The following is a 16,018-nucleotide window of genomic DNA, read 5'->3' on the forward strand; positions in this document are numbered from 1 at the left end:
ATGGGTATATTGGGACAGCTAATTAGTGACAGGTTGTAATTATTCTCTATGTGTCGATAGTATATCGACAATTTCAAACTTATGTCAAATGACTGCACGTTTCATATTAAACTAAATTTCAATATTTACTTGGGCAGTCCCGCCTCTTATTACGTAGTATTTATATCCTCTTTGGGCTGTACCTACATCAAATCTGCACCTAGGCCAGAGCACTAAACGGCGCAGATCCGAGTATGCTATGCAGTATCAGCTTGAACTGTTAGTGTGCATGGATCATCTTCAATGTTAGATAACAAAATTCGCAAAAGCTTCTTATAAATCAGGATCTCGACAGTACACATTCTTCCAGTTTTAGGTGTTTTTATGGAAGAGGAGATCAAAACAAGCCTACGGATCACCTCAATTTAAGTGATCACCGCCGCAAACACACTCTTGCAATACCAGAGGAATAACAAGAGCGTTGCTGGTCTTTAGAAAGGTGTACGCGCTTTTGACGAAGAAGAAAAGTTCGGTAGTTAAGTTTCCTGAAAACGTCATACAACCAGATGGAGGTCTTAGAAGTAATCAAAAAAGAAAAATCACGAGTCAATACAGATATAATATCGACATTTAATCATTTATTATTAAATAATCTTTATAATAATTACAAAAAAATCATTGGCTATTTAATATAAATTTGTGTTCGTATTTCATCATAAAATAATCTTAAAAATAAATAACACACATATATAATATGAGCACTTATATACAAAATTCAATATTACACATAAACCCTTAACATTAACTCATAAACATATGCTATAATAATTAATGTGTTAAAAAACGAATAATAATAACATCATACAGTAACATCAATCACATTTACCATGATCTGACTATAACGTGTGACAGATGTCACCACACAGCACTTTCTGACTGCATTCAGTCTCCACAACTGACCTCTAAGTATATAGTAATACTACTGGACTGGCGGCTGTCCAAAGTGCTTTTGTGCCTGTTTGATATTCGCCATTTTGGCGCTGTTGGCCATGTAGTGAGAGTATGCGTTACTAATATTAGTGATGACAAGCTCAGCAAACAAAGATGGTGGGAAAGTTATCACAAAAAAAAATGTGTACTTTATTACGTTGATTCTTGAAGTATAAATAACACGGAAAATTAAGGAAAGTAATTCAAAATACAAAGATTACGTATACCGAGTACGTATGCTCCTTCGCAGCCATTAATATTATACGTCAAAATTAGTTTTCTGGAAGCTCCCGAGTGGCGCTTCAAATAGGCATAAAAAAAATGCTGTCAAACAAATGAAACAGCCTGTCCAGTGGTCTCCACTAGAGTTGATATTATTATCTCAAGATCATAAGTGAGTAACAGTTAAAGAATGAAAACTTTATATGACACGTCTCATTCGGATACACAGTAACGTGCACGCCCAGGCTTTTTAATGTGTCGTTTACAATCGAGGTGTCTTTAAGGAGTCTATACTGTAGATACTTAAGTACTGTTGAATTGTTTGTACATTTGTAAAGAAAATCTTTACACATTGGATAATTTAAAATACATTTGCATTTGTGAACTAAAATTTATATAAATTAAATAAATACTTGTTTACAGTACCAGCATGTTAATGTAATAACAAACATTGCTATGTAACACTTTTAACATATTACTAGAGAAAAGCAATTTTCATATTGTAAATAAAAATTAATATGTTGCAATATTTCATAGGAATGTTTAAAGACTGTGTCAAAAATAATAAATTAATTTATTGCGTATAATGGCAAGACCGGCCGTATCACCCGCGAGAAATGATTTGGGAATATTTCACTGCAGTATTGAGGTTGAAGTGAGCTTATATAACAACGTTTATCAGTGGCCTGCCACAGGCGGTGTGAGCTAGGCGAGCACGCAGGCCCGCTCGGGGTCGTCGTCGGCGGGGGCGGCGGGGGCGGCGGGGGACGCGACGGGAGGCAAGTAGTGGTGGTCGGCCAGGCCGCGCCGCTCGTAGAACAGCAGGTAGGCGGCGGCGGGGTCGAGGCGGGCCGGACTCACCTCGCGACACGCGCTGTCGTTGTGACACAACCAAACGCCGCTGGGGTGCCGCGCGTACGACACGTAGTGGCCGCCACTCAGCTGGCCCGTGTGCGCCTGCGGTGTAAATCCAATTCAGGTTTTATTCACCAAAAGGCTTCCTAATCCCACGGACTAGTAAAAAAAATAAGGACTCCGTGTCACCTTACAGTGTAGCACCAAAACAAGCCGATTAACGTGTAAATACATAGCCCCCCGCACACACTCACACTACTACAGGCCGATTGGCGGCCATTATTAGAATTGTCATCGTCTCTGACAGATCAGTTTGCGTCTAAAAAATATTTTCAAAATGCCGTCGTGCGTTGTGAAAAAATGTAAAAACGATATTATATAAGTATTTGTGGCCATATATGATTATTTAAGCGAGAAAAAATTGTGTAACTAGTATCCCCCGTAACCGCACACACACTAGCATAACGGTGCTTCACTTGCTAATCACGGCGCGGAGTCCTTTTTTTCGTCGTCGTAACTAATCCGTACCGTTTTTCCAACCGAACAAAGAATAAAGGCTACCAAAGATTAGCTAAGTCAAGACAATTTAATTTTGATAACCACAGATCAACAATAATCTGCAAGTGGAGGCTATTTCACCGACCCACAGATTGTTAAATTAAGATTTTACAATTTTAAAGTGTTATAATAATATATTTATTTGCAAAAAACATAGTATACAATGGTGTTTAAATATTATAATAATGAGCTTATATGTTTTAGCAGCACTATTCCTAGCATGCAAATATATAACCGCAATGAATATCAGAATTTCATTTCCATAAATTCCTTAACACTATAAAAATTATAACCATTTAGCTAACTATATAGCTTATTCTTAAATAATCTAGAATTTAAATTTGTTATGCTATTCGGAATTTAAACTTATTATAAACACGAACACAATTAGATACACAACTTTCATTATATTTAGTAATTTTTGGAACATCATGTAGAACGAATCTGTGGATCACGTCGGTTCCGCGGATTTAGATCATTAGCTGATTTAAACAATTCTTTATTTTTTTTACAAACATACATATCTCGAAGATGTAAAGCGACGGCAAAGGAAACAATCCTAGTTTTTTAAATATGGGTAGACACGATTGCTCAGGATCCATCCCGTACATTGCCCTAATAAACTTTTTTTGAGCAATAAATGCTGTGTTTATATCTGTGCTGTGTCCCCATAATATAAGCCCGTAGCGCAGTAGAGATTCTACATGTGCGTGATAAGTCATTATAGCAGTTATTGTTACTTTTTTGACTTGCTTAAGCGCATATACGAACTTATTTATTCTCTTGGATATATTATCTACTTGCTCTTTCCAATTGAAGTTCTCATCTATTATTACTCCTAGAAACTTTGTGTGTGCTACTTCTTTAATTGTTGTTATTTTTAGTTGTATATTGTATTAAGGATTATAACATTTATTGAAATTTATATATACGGATTTATTAAGATTTATTTTCAAATTCTTTATATCAAGCCATTGTATTAATTTATTTATAGTGTTATTAATTTCAATCTCATGATTATTGATAGTTATTATTTTTTTCAGACGCTACAACGATTGTGATATCATCAGCAAATAACACACATTGATGTTTGGTTATGTTAATAATATCATTTATATATAGTAAGAATAGGATAGGGCCCAGCACACTTCCTTGTGGAACGACACATTGTTACCTGTTGCTAAGATATGATGCTATCCACTGAAGTGTAGGACTCCTGATACCGATTAATTGAAGCTTATCTAGTAGCAGATTGTGGAAGACTAAGTCGAAGGCTTTCGAGATATCAAAACTTTAGATTGCTATTGTTGATACTTGTAACTATAGCCTTTACAAGAGTGAATACCGCTAATGAAGTGGACTTATTTTTTTGAAAGCCAAACTGTTTGTTGCTAATTATATGAAATTTTTCGCAATAGTCGGTTAATCTTCTGTACAGGCACTTTTCATATATCTTAGACAATATGGGTATCAAACTTATTGGACGATAATTATTAATATTTACATTTTTCACCTTTTTTAAATAATGGCTTGACTATTGAATATTTCAGGGCGTCAGGAAAAGTGCCCGTCTCAAATGATGTATTTATTAAATGTGTTAAAATGGCAGTTAATTGATTAGCACACTCTTTAAAAATTTTGGTGTTGATTTCATCATAACCTACAGAATTGGAGTCAGTTAAAGACATTATTTCTCGTCTAACCTCGTTTTCTGTCATAGGTTTAGGAACGTTGAGTTTACATGGGCACTACTAATATTAGATTATTTTTTAATACTTTTTTGTGTTGTTTTATGTGTTAAATTAATGTAGTGATTGTTAAAGGCAATAGCAATATCAATGGGTTTTGTTATTGTCGTGTTGTTAACTATAATTTTCTCTATGTTTCCTTTGCAGTTTGTGTCTCGTATTTTATTTTTAATTACTGCCCATGTGGCTCTACATTTATTATCATGTTTGTTTATATACTTAATGTTTTTTTGAATTCACTATACATTTTTTTAGAATATGTCTTATATCTATTTTTATTACTAGTATTTTATTTTTATAGTATTTACATCTTAGTTTACGTTTATTTAAACAACTTTTTATAATGTCAACAATAGAACCGAATGGTGCAAGGGCTAAGCTAAAGCTAAGGGCTCGGCTAAGCCGAGAACCTAGTCAAGTTTCGAAATACAAGACAGTAACCTAAGGAATTTATTTTTTAAGAGAATAATAACCTTTTATCATGTTCTATTTTATTCGTTATATAGAATAGGTGGACATCTTTGCGATTTCTCTATTGTTTAAAGAGAGCTTTAGCTGCGCTGATCCCTTACCACCAGGAGACCTGCGATTTCGTTGTTCAAAGATTATATATTTATAATAAATGAAACAAGGGGTGTTAAATACACAACAATTTCAATCACACCTGATTCAGTGTGTATACATTATCAGGCGGATACAGGAGACTCACCACAACAGCGTAGAGCCGATACTTGATATCGAATGGGTCTTCGGTGGGAAGCAGGCGGTGCTGGTGGAAGTCCACGAGCTGGTCATCCAGCACAGGCGTGGCCAGCAGACTGCTGGACTGCAGGCGTCGCCGCCTGCCCTCCCGCCGCATTGTTTCGTTGTCTTCCTCCACGAGGCGCTCCTCATGCGCAGGCGTAGTATTTTTATCCCCAACTTCCTCGTCCAAGTCTACGAGAGGAGAATCCTCATGCCCGCCACACCTCTGCACGTTCTGTCGATCACGCTCGTCCTCATTTTCATTCATTTCCCTTCCATCGTCTACGTCGACGAGACGGGACTGAAGCTCTCGGTTTCTGAGGATGGTCTCCTGCGGCACCGACGCGAGGTATGGCGTTGGATCAAGATCCTCAAAAGGGAAGTTCACTGCTTTGTGAGACTTCACCCATTTGTTGTTAACGTATTGAAATCGCTTCAGGTGGATTATCTGTAATAAAATTAATGAGATTAGACATGTTTACTTAAACATGAGAAGTAATATTATTATATTGATTACTTAATATACTCGTATGTGAACAAGCGCTATCAACTTCGTGGAGCGCCATAAGATATCCCAATTATTAATTGCATTCATATAACAACTGTTATTTATTAGCGTGTTTGTTATTTTATATAATTATCACTTTAATTTAAATAACACTATCAACAGTGACTTAATAAACCGAAAATTTCAACAACACTACTGTATTCATTTATTCTATTTATTTTGGTAATGATTAGATTGTAATGATAAAGTTATAATATAAATGTATAGTTTAAGGATGATTATGAATAACTACAATAGCATCCATTTCGATCCTTACGAAATCAGTTAATTTGATTCATGTATGTTAGTTGGCACTACAGTAGTGCCAACTAACATTTGTGATCATATGAGCACAGTTATATAAGGTAGAGTGCCACGCTGTAGTATTCATTACTTATTGTGAATTCTAAGTGGAATATCTGTCCAAATACAGTGATTATATGAATCTTAGATAATTTATACGTCTACAATCTAGATAGTCTCTTGTTAGCAACAACAAAAATAGGCCAGGGATTGTTTTTGGAACAATTACTCATACTTTAGTGTGCGTGACAAGTTACGTCTTACACTCTCGATTTGTGTGTCACTTTGTGTTAGTGTGCGTGCATTGTTCAAAATATAGGTTAGTTCTAAACTCTTTTATTTTCGATGTTTTTACAGCTGTTCTAGTCTATCTAGACGTATAAATGATCTTAGATAAGAAATGTGTCTGTTTAAATTACCACCCCTATGGTATGGTATAATCGGGCTGATTTTCGCAACTCGACGACTGCGCGCCTCTTTTGCGTGTGTATATATATTTGTTATTCCTGCCACCCCAATTTCTCCAGAAACCTTAGCAACCTCCTCTCCTTCCTAAAGACTTCTGGGGGTTTGTTTGGGGTACCAAGATGTTGAGCCCGGTAAGTTGCTACGCCTGGACAATGCAGAAGTACACGTGCAGGAGTTACCTCTGCCACCATGTAGGCCCTGTACAGGGGGTCGTCAGTTGTGCCCATATTAAATAGATGTTTATTATAAGGACCGGCATAAGGCGATTTGCCATGCTGGCATCAATGTTGGGGTGTGAGTGCGTGTGTCCACTACCAGCACGGGCGGCAGACGCCACATCTGCAGCGCCTTGGTGGCGGGCTGCGCCGAGCGGCAGGCGGAGCAGTGGTAGCGCTGCTCCAGGCGCTCGTCCTCGGTGAAGGCTCGCAGGCAGCTGGCCAGGTCCACGCCGCAGCCGGCCGCCTGGCGACACGCCGCCACCGACCCGTGCTCCACGAACGACTGACACACGACAGACACGGTGTAAATAAGTAATGAGAGGCGGCACTGCTTATATACTAAGTAGAAATTTAGTTTAGTATGAAACGTGCAGTGAGATTTGACATAAGTATGAAATATTTTATTTTATTTGGAACAACAAACAATTTTATATGATATCTTCCTTAATAATTACAATTCTTATTATATAGATCCATGTATGAAACTAAGCGCTTTTGAATAGTAACTATAAATATTTCTTTTAAATTACTGAATTTACCATATGTTGGGAAAAACTTGAGAGAAACAGCTCGCGAGAAGAACATATAAGAAACTGAATCTTTTCAATCAAATAGAGTATTTAACAAAAACTATAATATCAGTTCCAAAGAGTAAAAATTCAGAAAACAACTCCAGTTGTTAGTGTCCGCAATAAAAATATCCTAGACTTAAGAAAAAATATTGGAAGTGAAAACTAAACTGCATTCGCTTATCGAAGTGAAGTGAAATATCTCTGGACCCGCGACACCGTTACGAGACGCAACTACAGTGTGTACATATATGCATGTACATATAGCAGATCGCGAACGCTTTTAAATAAATAAAATGTAAATATAATATTATACAAATAATATTTGAAAACCAAATTTTATTAACGATGCGGGACTTGAACCCACGACCTTCCGCGTTCCGTGCCGGTGCTCTAACCAACTGAGCCAACCGATCAAGTAACGTAATATATATATATATATACAAATCTTTTAACAGTTTGGTTACTAAGATGATGGTGATGGGAGACAATCTTCAGATAGCAACTTGAAAACGGGCTCTTTAACTAATTACACAATTCTGGTACACACGCAACCACGATCCGGAACCATCGATACATTGTTTTTTCGAAAATAATGTATCGACGGTATCCTTTTTTTTCTTGTCATCTAGCCTTAAAGGATGGTGTGCGCGCTTTTTTTAGAGGTACCCATGTCATATCGTCCCGGAAACACCGCACAAGGAAGTTCATTTCACAGCTTTGTAGTACGTGGAAGAAAGCTCCTCGAAAACCGCACTGTCGAGGACCGCCACACATCCAGATGGTGGGGATGATATCCTAACTTGTGGCGTGTAGAATTCGGCAGCAGGAATCAGGTGAAACAGCTATTCAGAACACTCCTCGTGATGGATGCGGTAGAACACACAATGACGCGACGTCTCTATCATTGTCACCTTCTCCCTGGCGGTCTGGTACCGCAGGTGCAGCGCCGTGGGGTCCCAGTCGACGGCCAGGAGCGCCCCGCCCCGCCCGAACAGCGCGCTCGCCTCGCGTACGCCGACCACGTGTTGCTGCTTCTCCTGCACGCAGCACACCGCGCCAATATGGAGGGTATATTGAAATTTTTTAAATAAAAACCTTGGCCAAAAGCAGGTTAAGTAGCATAGAATATTTAATTGAAAGTGACTATGAACATCAAAGCAAATGTACAGGTACGTCTTTACATCGTACGGTTTTAAATAAATATATACATTTTGGACACAAAGCGTATCGATCCAAATACTGAGATCTCTTTTAATAACCGTATAACTTTCATTTTTCAGTTGTGGAACATTAACACAAACATGTACCTAAATAAAATAGGAGTGCCGTCTGTATTTTCTTGGAATAAAAAAAAATCACGAAACAAGCAGGAGATAGATCGCTGAAATAATCTCAAAAAAATAAATCAAAAATAAGTATATCACTCTTGTCGATAATTGAATTGAAAATTCTGCTATAGTAAATAATTACACCTTATAAAATTTTAAAATTAGTTTTACTCTCAAATAGCTAGTTGAAAATATCCTCGACAAACAATCTCGTCCACAAGATTGTAGGACGACAAATCACTCTACTTTAATTGTTAAAATTCGATAAAATATGAAAAATAACGTCGCCATGTTAGGGTTCGTAGAGAAAAATACCACAGTTATGTCAAAATGACTTTTATCTCTACTTTTGACGTAACGAGACGAAATAAATAAGCAACCATGTTAGTTTCAGTGGACTATTATAATAGTACTATATAATAGTCGAGATAAGACGAGAAAATACGCAGAGATAATTTACTCGTGGTGCGCATCCTAGCCTGGCAGATGTGAGAGGCGTGAGAGTGGTGTGTACTCACGAGCAGGTCGCCGTCGCCGCCCGAGTCGGTCGCTTGGTCGTCGCCGCACGGGAGCACGCAGCCGCGGCAGAGCGCGGGCCAATCACAGCGCGCGCACCACTCGCCGTCCCGCGTCACCACTCGTAGCGTGAACGGGAACTCGTACCCGAGGCTGTCGTCGCTGCAATGGGAGCGGCGGTACAGTGTATGCGGGGCGGGATACCAGTCGGAAGAGCGCGTAGTTGGCGGCGAATACAATAACTATTTTATTTATCTACATCCATGCTTTAAATATTCTATTAAAGATTCTGAAACAGCTTATTACCAACAATAAAACACCCAATGTTGAAATAACCATTACATCATCCAAACGAGTGTTGTAATGTTGTACTGAATTTCAAAACAACACTCCTTGGTTTTTTTTTCAATCCCTTCATGCGCAAAGAGTTTCAACAAACAGCCACATTCTTATTGCTTGATGCGGGGTATCTGTATGGTTTTCAAAAAAAGAATACGCGTATTCGTTTACGCGTGTTCCACACTACCAGAACGAGGCGCGCCGTAATAAAAAAGTAGGTTATTCGAAACCCCGCCATTTTTCTTGAAAAAATGAGCGATTCAAGTTTTGACAGAACACCGCCGGATATTTTAAACGCTGCAAAAGAACATAATATTCAAGTGAATTTTAATAATTGCATTAAAGAAAATGTAAATTACTACATAAATAAATAATTATTTCATTAATACTTAGTTTATTTGTATATAAACAGTAATGGATGATATTAGATTACTACTAGGAATGGCTGTTTTAATGTTAGCAATAAGCTAATTGTTTCAGAATTTGTTAGTCTAGTAATCTCTAATTTTTAGTCTGGGCTATGATAAAGTCTTGTATGCAACTGTTGATAATTTGGTATTAAAACACTCATGTGATACTATTATCAACCCATATTCATGTTTTAATACCTCTTATTACACAACAGTTGCATAAATAACTATTCGAACAAACAGTCTTTAACAAATGATATACATTATATAGCTAAAATTACATAAGAATTTTTTTAAAGAATAGACACAACTTATCATCATTTCCTGGATGTACCTGGAAATAAAATTGCGCCTGCTTCTGAAATTGATTATTACCTAAATCATAAGAGAGGGGATTTCACGTTCTCCATTACAACTGTGTTAGAAACTGATATTCTTAAACATCTTCGAAGTTTACATTCAAATGCATTGGGGTGTGATGGAATTTCATTAGACATGTTAAAGTTATCTCTACCATACACAAGTAAGATTATTACAGCTATAATCAATCTCTCCATTGCATCTTCAACTTTTCCATCTGCTTGGCGTAAATCCCTTCTAACTCCGCTGCCAAAAATTACAAATCCTTCTTCCTTTAAGGACCTCAGGCCAATTAGTATTTTGCCATGTATGTCGAAAGTCCTAGAAAAAGTAATCTATGAACAGCTCAGAGGATTCTTAGAAAAAAATGACCTACTTCCACAGTTACAATCTGGCTTTAGAAAACATAGGAGCACGACTACTGCATTATTAGATGTGGTTGATAATGTTCTTGAAGCCCAGGACAGAGGAGAGTGTACCATTTTGATTTTATTAGACTTTTCCCGGGCTTTCGACTCAATTAACCACGAACTACTTTTAGCGAAACTCTCTTTTTACGGTTTCAAATCTGAGACTATTTGCTGGTTTAAAACCTTTATTTGTAATCGTTCACAAGTCGTCAACATTAGGTGTGAAAATGGTCTTAGCACTTGTATCTCTCGTTGCGCCCATGTTTGTAGAGGAGTTCCTCAAGGCTCAATTTTAGGGCCACTTCTGTTTATACTTTACACAGCGGATATCGCTAACTGTATAAAGAATTGCAAATACCATATCTATGCTGATGATATACAGTTGTATATATCTTTTAAAGTAGGAGATTTGAATTCTGCTCTTGCGAAATTACAGGAAGACCTAAATCGCATTTCTATATGGTCAAAAAATAACTGCCTTGAGTTAGACGCGAAAAAAACAAAATATATGATATTAGGAAGTAACCATCAAGTCAACACAACATCAGACCATAAACCCAAAATTTTTATAAATGGAGAACAAATAGACAGAGTCTCTGAAGCGCGCAACCTGGGAGTTGTATTTGACGAATCCTTGCGATTTCAAAATCACATTCTTGGTGTCGCGAAAAATTGTTTTTATAGGTTAAAGTTACTTTATCGCATCAGAAATTCGCTAAGCGTTTGGGTTCGCAAAGAGTTATGTGAATCACTTATTCTCTCTAAATTTAACTACGCTAATACAGTGATTGGGCCTAGGTTGTTGGTGGCTTCAAAAAAACTTATACAAAGGGTACAAAATGCTTGCACAAGATTTTGTTATGATATTCCTTACCGTGCACACGTAACACCCTTTTTGAACACCAACAACATAATGAAGATGGAATTACGTAGGCAATTTCAGTTTGCCTCGTTACTTTTTAGCGTGGTTAAGTACAGAATACCATTTTACCTATATAAAAGGCTTAGGTGGTTATCGGACTCAAATGAGAGTTATCAGACGCGTCACGGCAAGATTCTCCTTGAAGTGCCTCTACACGGTACCGCAGCATTTAGGGGTAGCTTTAAATACAGTGCCTCCAAATGCTGGAATGATTTGCCGCCACCTATTAAAGATCAAAAAAATTTGTTCTCCTTTAAAAACAAACTGAAATCTTTTCTATTAGAAAAACAAAAATGTTCAGAGGCATAAAATCAAAAATAAACAGCATGAATAAATAAAATAAAAAATCAAAATATGTCTTATTTAATAAAATTAAAATAAAAATATTTTTAAACTCGTTTTCCAATACAATCTTTTAGTTTCTTTTATTTTATTTTTTTACTATTTTTGGATGGTCACTTTTAAGACCTATAACAAAAGGAACCGTGTTGTCTACAGCTACTGTCAACGAGTCGACTTGGTAGGTACCTACTGAAAATCAGTACTGGAAATCATTTCCAAAAATACTGAGTGGGTGTCCTTTTCATGACCCCGTATTTTTTTTATTTGTTAATATAACTATGTATATATGTTTTGTGATGTCATGAATAAATGCATACTAAATGCATACTTTACTTTACTTTATACATAGTGATCACAATTTTGACAATTATTTAAAAAGAGTACAATATTTTTACAGAGTACAAGCTTTTGATATACGAAATATAAAGGCGAGCAGTTTATACGCTTTATTAATAATATTATTAATGTGTTTATTAAAATGCATTTGTATAGAGCATAGGTTCTCAACGTGGGCGATAACGCCCCCTTGTGGGCGTATGAGACTTTCGGGGGGGTAGTAGAAAACCCAGAGAAAATTAGGGGGCATTGAGATGGCGTAGATAGGCGTGGTTGGGCGCGGCGGCGGCGGGCGGCGGCCGCGCCGACAGCAGGCGGGCCAGCTGCGACCACACGGCGCCGTACAACACACGCCCCGACCAGCGGCGCCGCAGCGGCACTGTATTGTAACGGGCCTGAACGCCCCGCTCGTCGTACCTTGTGGTCATACAACACGTACCAGTCGGTGGCGTGGTTGGGCGCGGCGGCGGCGGGCGGCGGCCGCGCCGACAGCAGGCGGGCCAGCTGCGACCACACGGCGCCGTACAACACACGCCCCGACCAGCGGCGCCGCAGCGGCACTGTATTGTAACGGGCCTGAACGCCCCGCTCGTCGTACCTTGTGGTCATACAACACGTACCAGTCGGTGGCGTGGTTGGGCGCGGCGGCGGCGGGCGGCGGCCGCGCCGACAGCAGGCGGGCCAGCTGCGACCACACGGCGCCGTACAACACACGCCCCGACCAGCGGCGCCGCAGCGGCACTGTATTGTAACGGGCCTGAACGCCCCGCTCGTCGTACCTTGTGGTCATACAACACGTACCAGTCGGTGGCGTGGTTGGGCGCGGCGGCGGCGGGCGGCGGCCGCGCCGACAGCAGGCGGGCCAGCTGCGACCACACGGCGCCGTACAACACACGCCCCGACCAGCGGCGCCGCAGCGGCACTGTATTGTAACGGGCCTGAACGCCCCGCTCGTCGTACCTTGTGGTCATACAACACGTACCAGTCGGTGGCGTGGTTGGGCGCGGCGGCGGCGGGCGGCGGCCGCGCCGACAGCAGGCGGGCCAGCTGCGACCACACGGCGCCGTACAACACACGCCCCGACCAGCGGCGCCGCAGCGGCACTGTATTGTAACGGGCCTGAACGCCCCGCTCGTCGTACCTTGTGGTCATACAACACGTACCAGTCGGTGGCGTGGTTGGGCGCGGCGGCGGCGGGCGGCGGCCGCGCCGACAGCAGGCGGGCCAGCTGCGACCACACGGCGCCGTACAACACACGCCCCGACCAGCGGCGCCGCAGCGGCACTGTATTGTAACGGGCCTGAACGCCCCGCTCGTCGTACCTTGTGGTCATACAACACGTACCAGTCGGTGGCGTGGTTGGGCGCGGCGGCGGCGGGCGGCGGCCGCGCCGACAGCAGGCGGGCCAGCTGCGACCACACGGCGCCGTACAACACACGCCCCGACCAGCGGCGCCGCAGCGGCACCACCAGCGGCGCGCCGAACAGCGCGGGCCGGCTGCGGCCGTGCGCCAGGAAGTACGCCTCCGTGCGGCTGGCCTTCCTGCACACACCCCATGTACGGTACTTGCTGATTCTACTAGGAATCATGAGGATACTTGTGCGTGCTCCACTATCCGATGACACAAGTCGCGCTCGGGTTGACAAGCGGACAGAGACAATTGATCTTTGCTAGGGCGTGGTCAATAGCACTACATATGTAAACCGTGTTTACCCTGAGTAACCAGTGGTCATCAAGTCTAGTGTTGACGTTCAATTCTAGTGTCTACGTATAAACTTTGCAAGCTTGCGATCGCCAGTGACGTTCACCTGGAACACCAGAGTCGGGACCGTTGGAGCTGCTGCGCCGCCGCCACCTGCGTGACGTGGGAGTGTTCAAAGGTTAGTGGATTGCATTTTACTTCTTCCTCATGATTCTTGGTTGATTGCAAGTGCCTACATAAATTCATTTATTTGACGAGCCAAACCGGAGACTATAGGAAACCTTAATACAGTCCCAAATATTATTCCTGAGCCCGAACACCCCACGGCTTCCAGGCGGCCAGCTAATGTGATTTTGACATTCATATTAACATTACATAGTAGGTAGGATGGCTCGAGCAACAGTATATTATTGTAACAAGGAATTCTTATCCGCATATAAGAACTCATTGTTCTATGGTTGGCCATCAAGCTAAGGTAAAGAATATGATTCAAAATTAAAATTTGAACGCGAATGAGAAAACAATCGAATAGATATAGATTAGAGAATAAAGTTAAGTAAAAACGGAAGGCCTTCTGCCCAATATAAAATATAATTAAGATGTATTAAGTTATAAAATGAATATAATGCATTTAAGAGTAGCAGATTATTTGATTATGCAACGAAGAAGGGATAAAAAGAAACCTTTTCCCTCCATTACCCGAGTGAGAACTATTCAACTTATCAATTCAATTAATTCTATTTTTTTCCAAAAGCTTAAAAAGTAGGTTATCTCTGAATTAGCTAATTTCTGTATTTTTGAGACCGTTGATTATAATTAGCCTCTTTCGACATCCGTAAACCAACAAATCTAATCGCTGTTACTACTTTGGAACTTCTGTAGGCGCTGTATATATATGCCCCACTTCAAGGGCATAGGGCATGCGCTAGTGCGGTCATCATGATGTTTGATGACTTGAGCGCACCATATCTTTCACCTTAAGATACACTATCCCACCGACGAACGCTTCCAGGATTTTTTAGTCGATATTCTGTGCTAAAAAAGTGTGTTTGTACTTATGTATGCACGCAAGAAGTTATACCTACTTCTTTGGCTTAACGAAGCAGAAGTAATTAAAATGATTTATTCCTCGTGCTATTCTACGTTTTTAGAAAGAACAACTTTGTAAAAATCTTGCTAAGATGGCTTTGCAAATTAATTATTAAATAATGAATACGGCTGGATGGGCTTGAAACCCTTTGCCTGTCCTAATAATGGGCGAAAAAAATAACGGATGATAAATAATGTAATAAATATAATAATAGACAATGAAAAATTTACTTATAATTTTTTCCTTACGCGCCTAAAGAAGTAAAAGCCCCGAACTAGTAATTATGCGATGGTAGTAGTACGCACGACAAACTGACCTGTGCACGGCTATGACGTAGCGGGCGCGGCGCGGAGGAGCCGCCCTCGAGCACGCCTCGGGCGGCGGGCTCGCGCGGGGCTCGGCGGAGGGCCGGCGGGGCTGCAGCGAGCTGGGCGGACTCTGCGACATAAGGATCTCGGAGCGCGACCGCTGCGGTTATCAGTCACACATGTATTAACACGCGTGTGCTGGATTGAGTGCAACAGTGTAGTGTACCGTAGGCACTCAGCCACAACTGATTGTTTTTTTTCTCAATGAAAATAAGGGACGAGACGAGCAGGACGTTCAGCTGATGGTTATTGAAACACCCTACCACTTACAATACAGGGCCACTCAGGATTCTTGAAAAACCCAAAAATTCTGAGCAGCACTAGAATTGCGCTAGTCACCTTGAGAGATAAGATGTTAAGTCTCATTTGCCAGTAATTTCACTAGCTACGGCGCCCTTAGTAGAAATAGGCGCCGTTGTGGTTACCCATAATCTAGCCGGCATCCTGTGGAAAGGAGCCTCTCACTGGTAAACTGGTTCGTTACATCTTATATTAAAAGAATTAATAAAATTGCAATTTATAAAGCGTTTAGCTCTACTAAACTCAATTCTATCAAGTATCAACAGCAATAACAACAGAGCTACTTTCACTACTGCACAGGTCGCTATCTACACACACTACAAGTACTATAAAATAAATATTTACATTTGACGAAATCAATCCAAGGCAGAAGTCCTGATAGAAGATGATG

The 16,018-nt window shown here is 40.5% G+C and overlaps 1 protein-coding gene across 1 annotated transcript; it reads right to left on the minus strand.

Moving 5' to 3' along the window:
* Positions 1 to 585: 585 nt before the first annotated feature.
* On the minus strand, positions 586 to 12,776 carry LOC126979486 (ubiquitin carboxyl-terminal hydrolase 32-like). Its single transcript, XM_050828814.1, has 6 exons — positions 12,607 to 12,776; positions 9,051 to 9,210; positions 8,116 to 8,241; positions 6,730 to 6,915; positions 5,062 to 5,544; positions 586 to 2,148 (listed from the first exon to the last, which is right to left on the minus strand). Exons 1-6 carry the CDS (start codon positions 12,774 to 12,776, stop codon positions 1,897 to 1,899), a joined length of 1,377 nt encoding a protein of 458 aa, XP_050684771.1. The 3' UTR covers positions 586 to 1,896.
* Positions 12,777 to 16,018: the final 3,242 nt, after the last annotated feature.

This window comes from Leptidea sinapis, chromosome 1, assembly GCF_905404315.1.
Source record: "Leptidea sinapis chromosome 1, ilLepSina1.1, whole genome shotgun sequence".
NCBI classification, from domain to species: Eukaryota; Metazoa; Arthropoda; class Insecta; order Lepidoptera; family Pieridae; genus Leptidea; species Leptidea sinapis.

Coding starts and splice junctions, on each gene's coding strand:
- LOC126979486 (XM_050828814.1), bottom strand. CDS start 12,776: ATGACCACAAGGTACGACGAGCGGGGCGTTCAGGCCCGTTACAATACA. Junction 8,242..9,050: donor GCGGCGACGGCGACCTGCTC/GTGAGTACACAC, acceptor TGCTGCGTGCAG/GAGAAGCAGCAACACGTGGT. Junction 6,916..8,115: donor ACCAGACCGCCAGGGAGAAG/GTGACAATGATA, acceptor GTCGTGTGTCAG/TCGTTCGTGGAGCACGGGTC.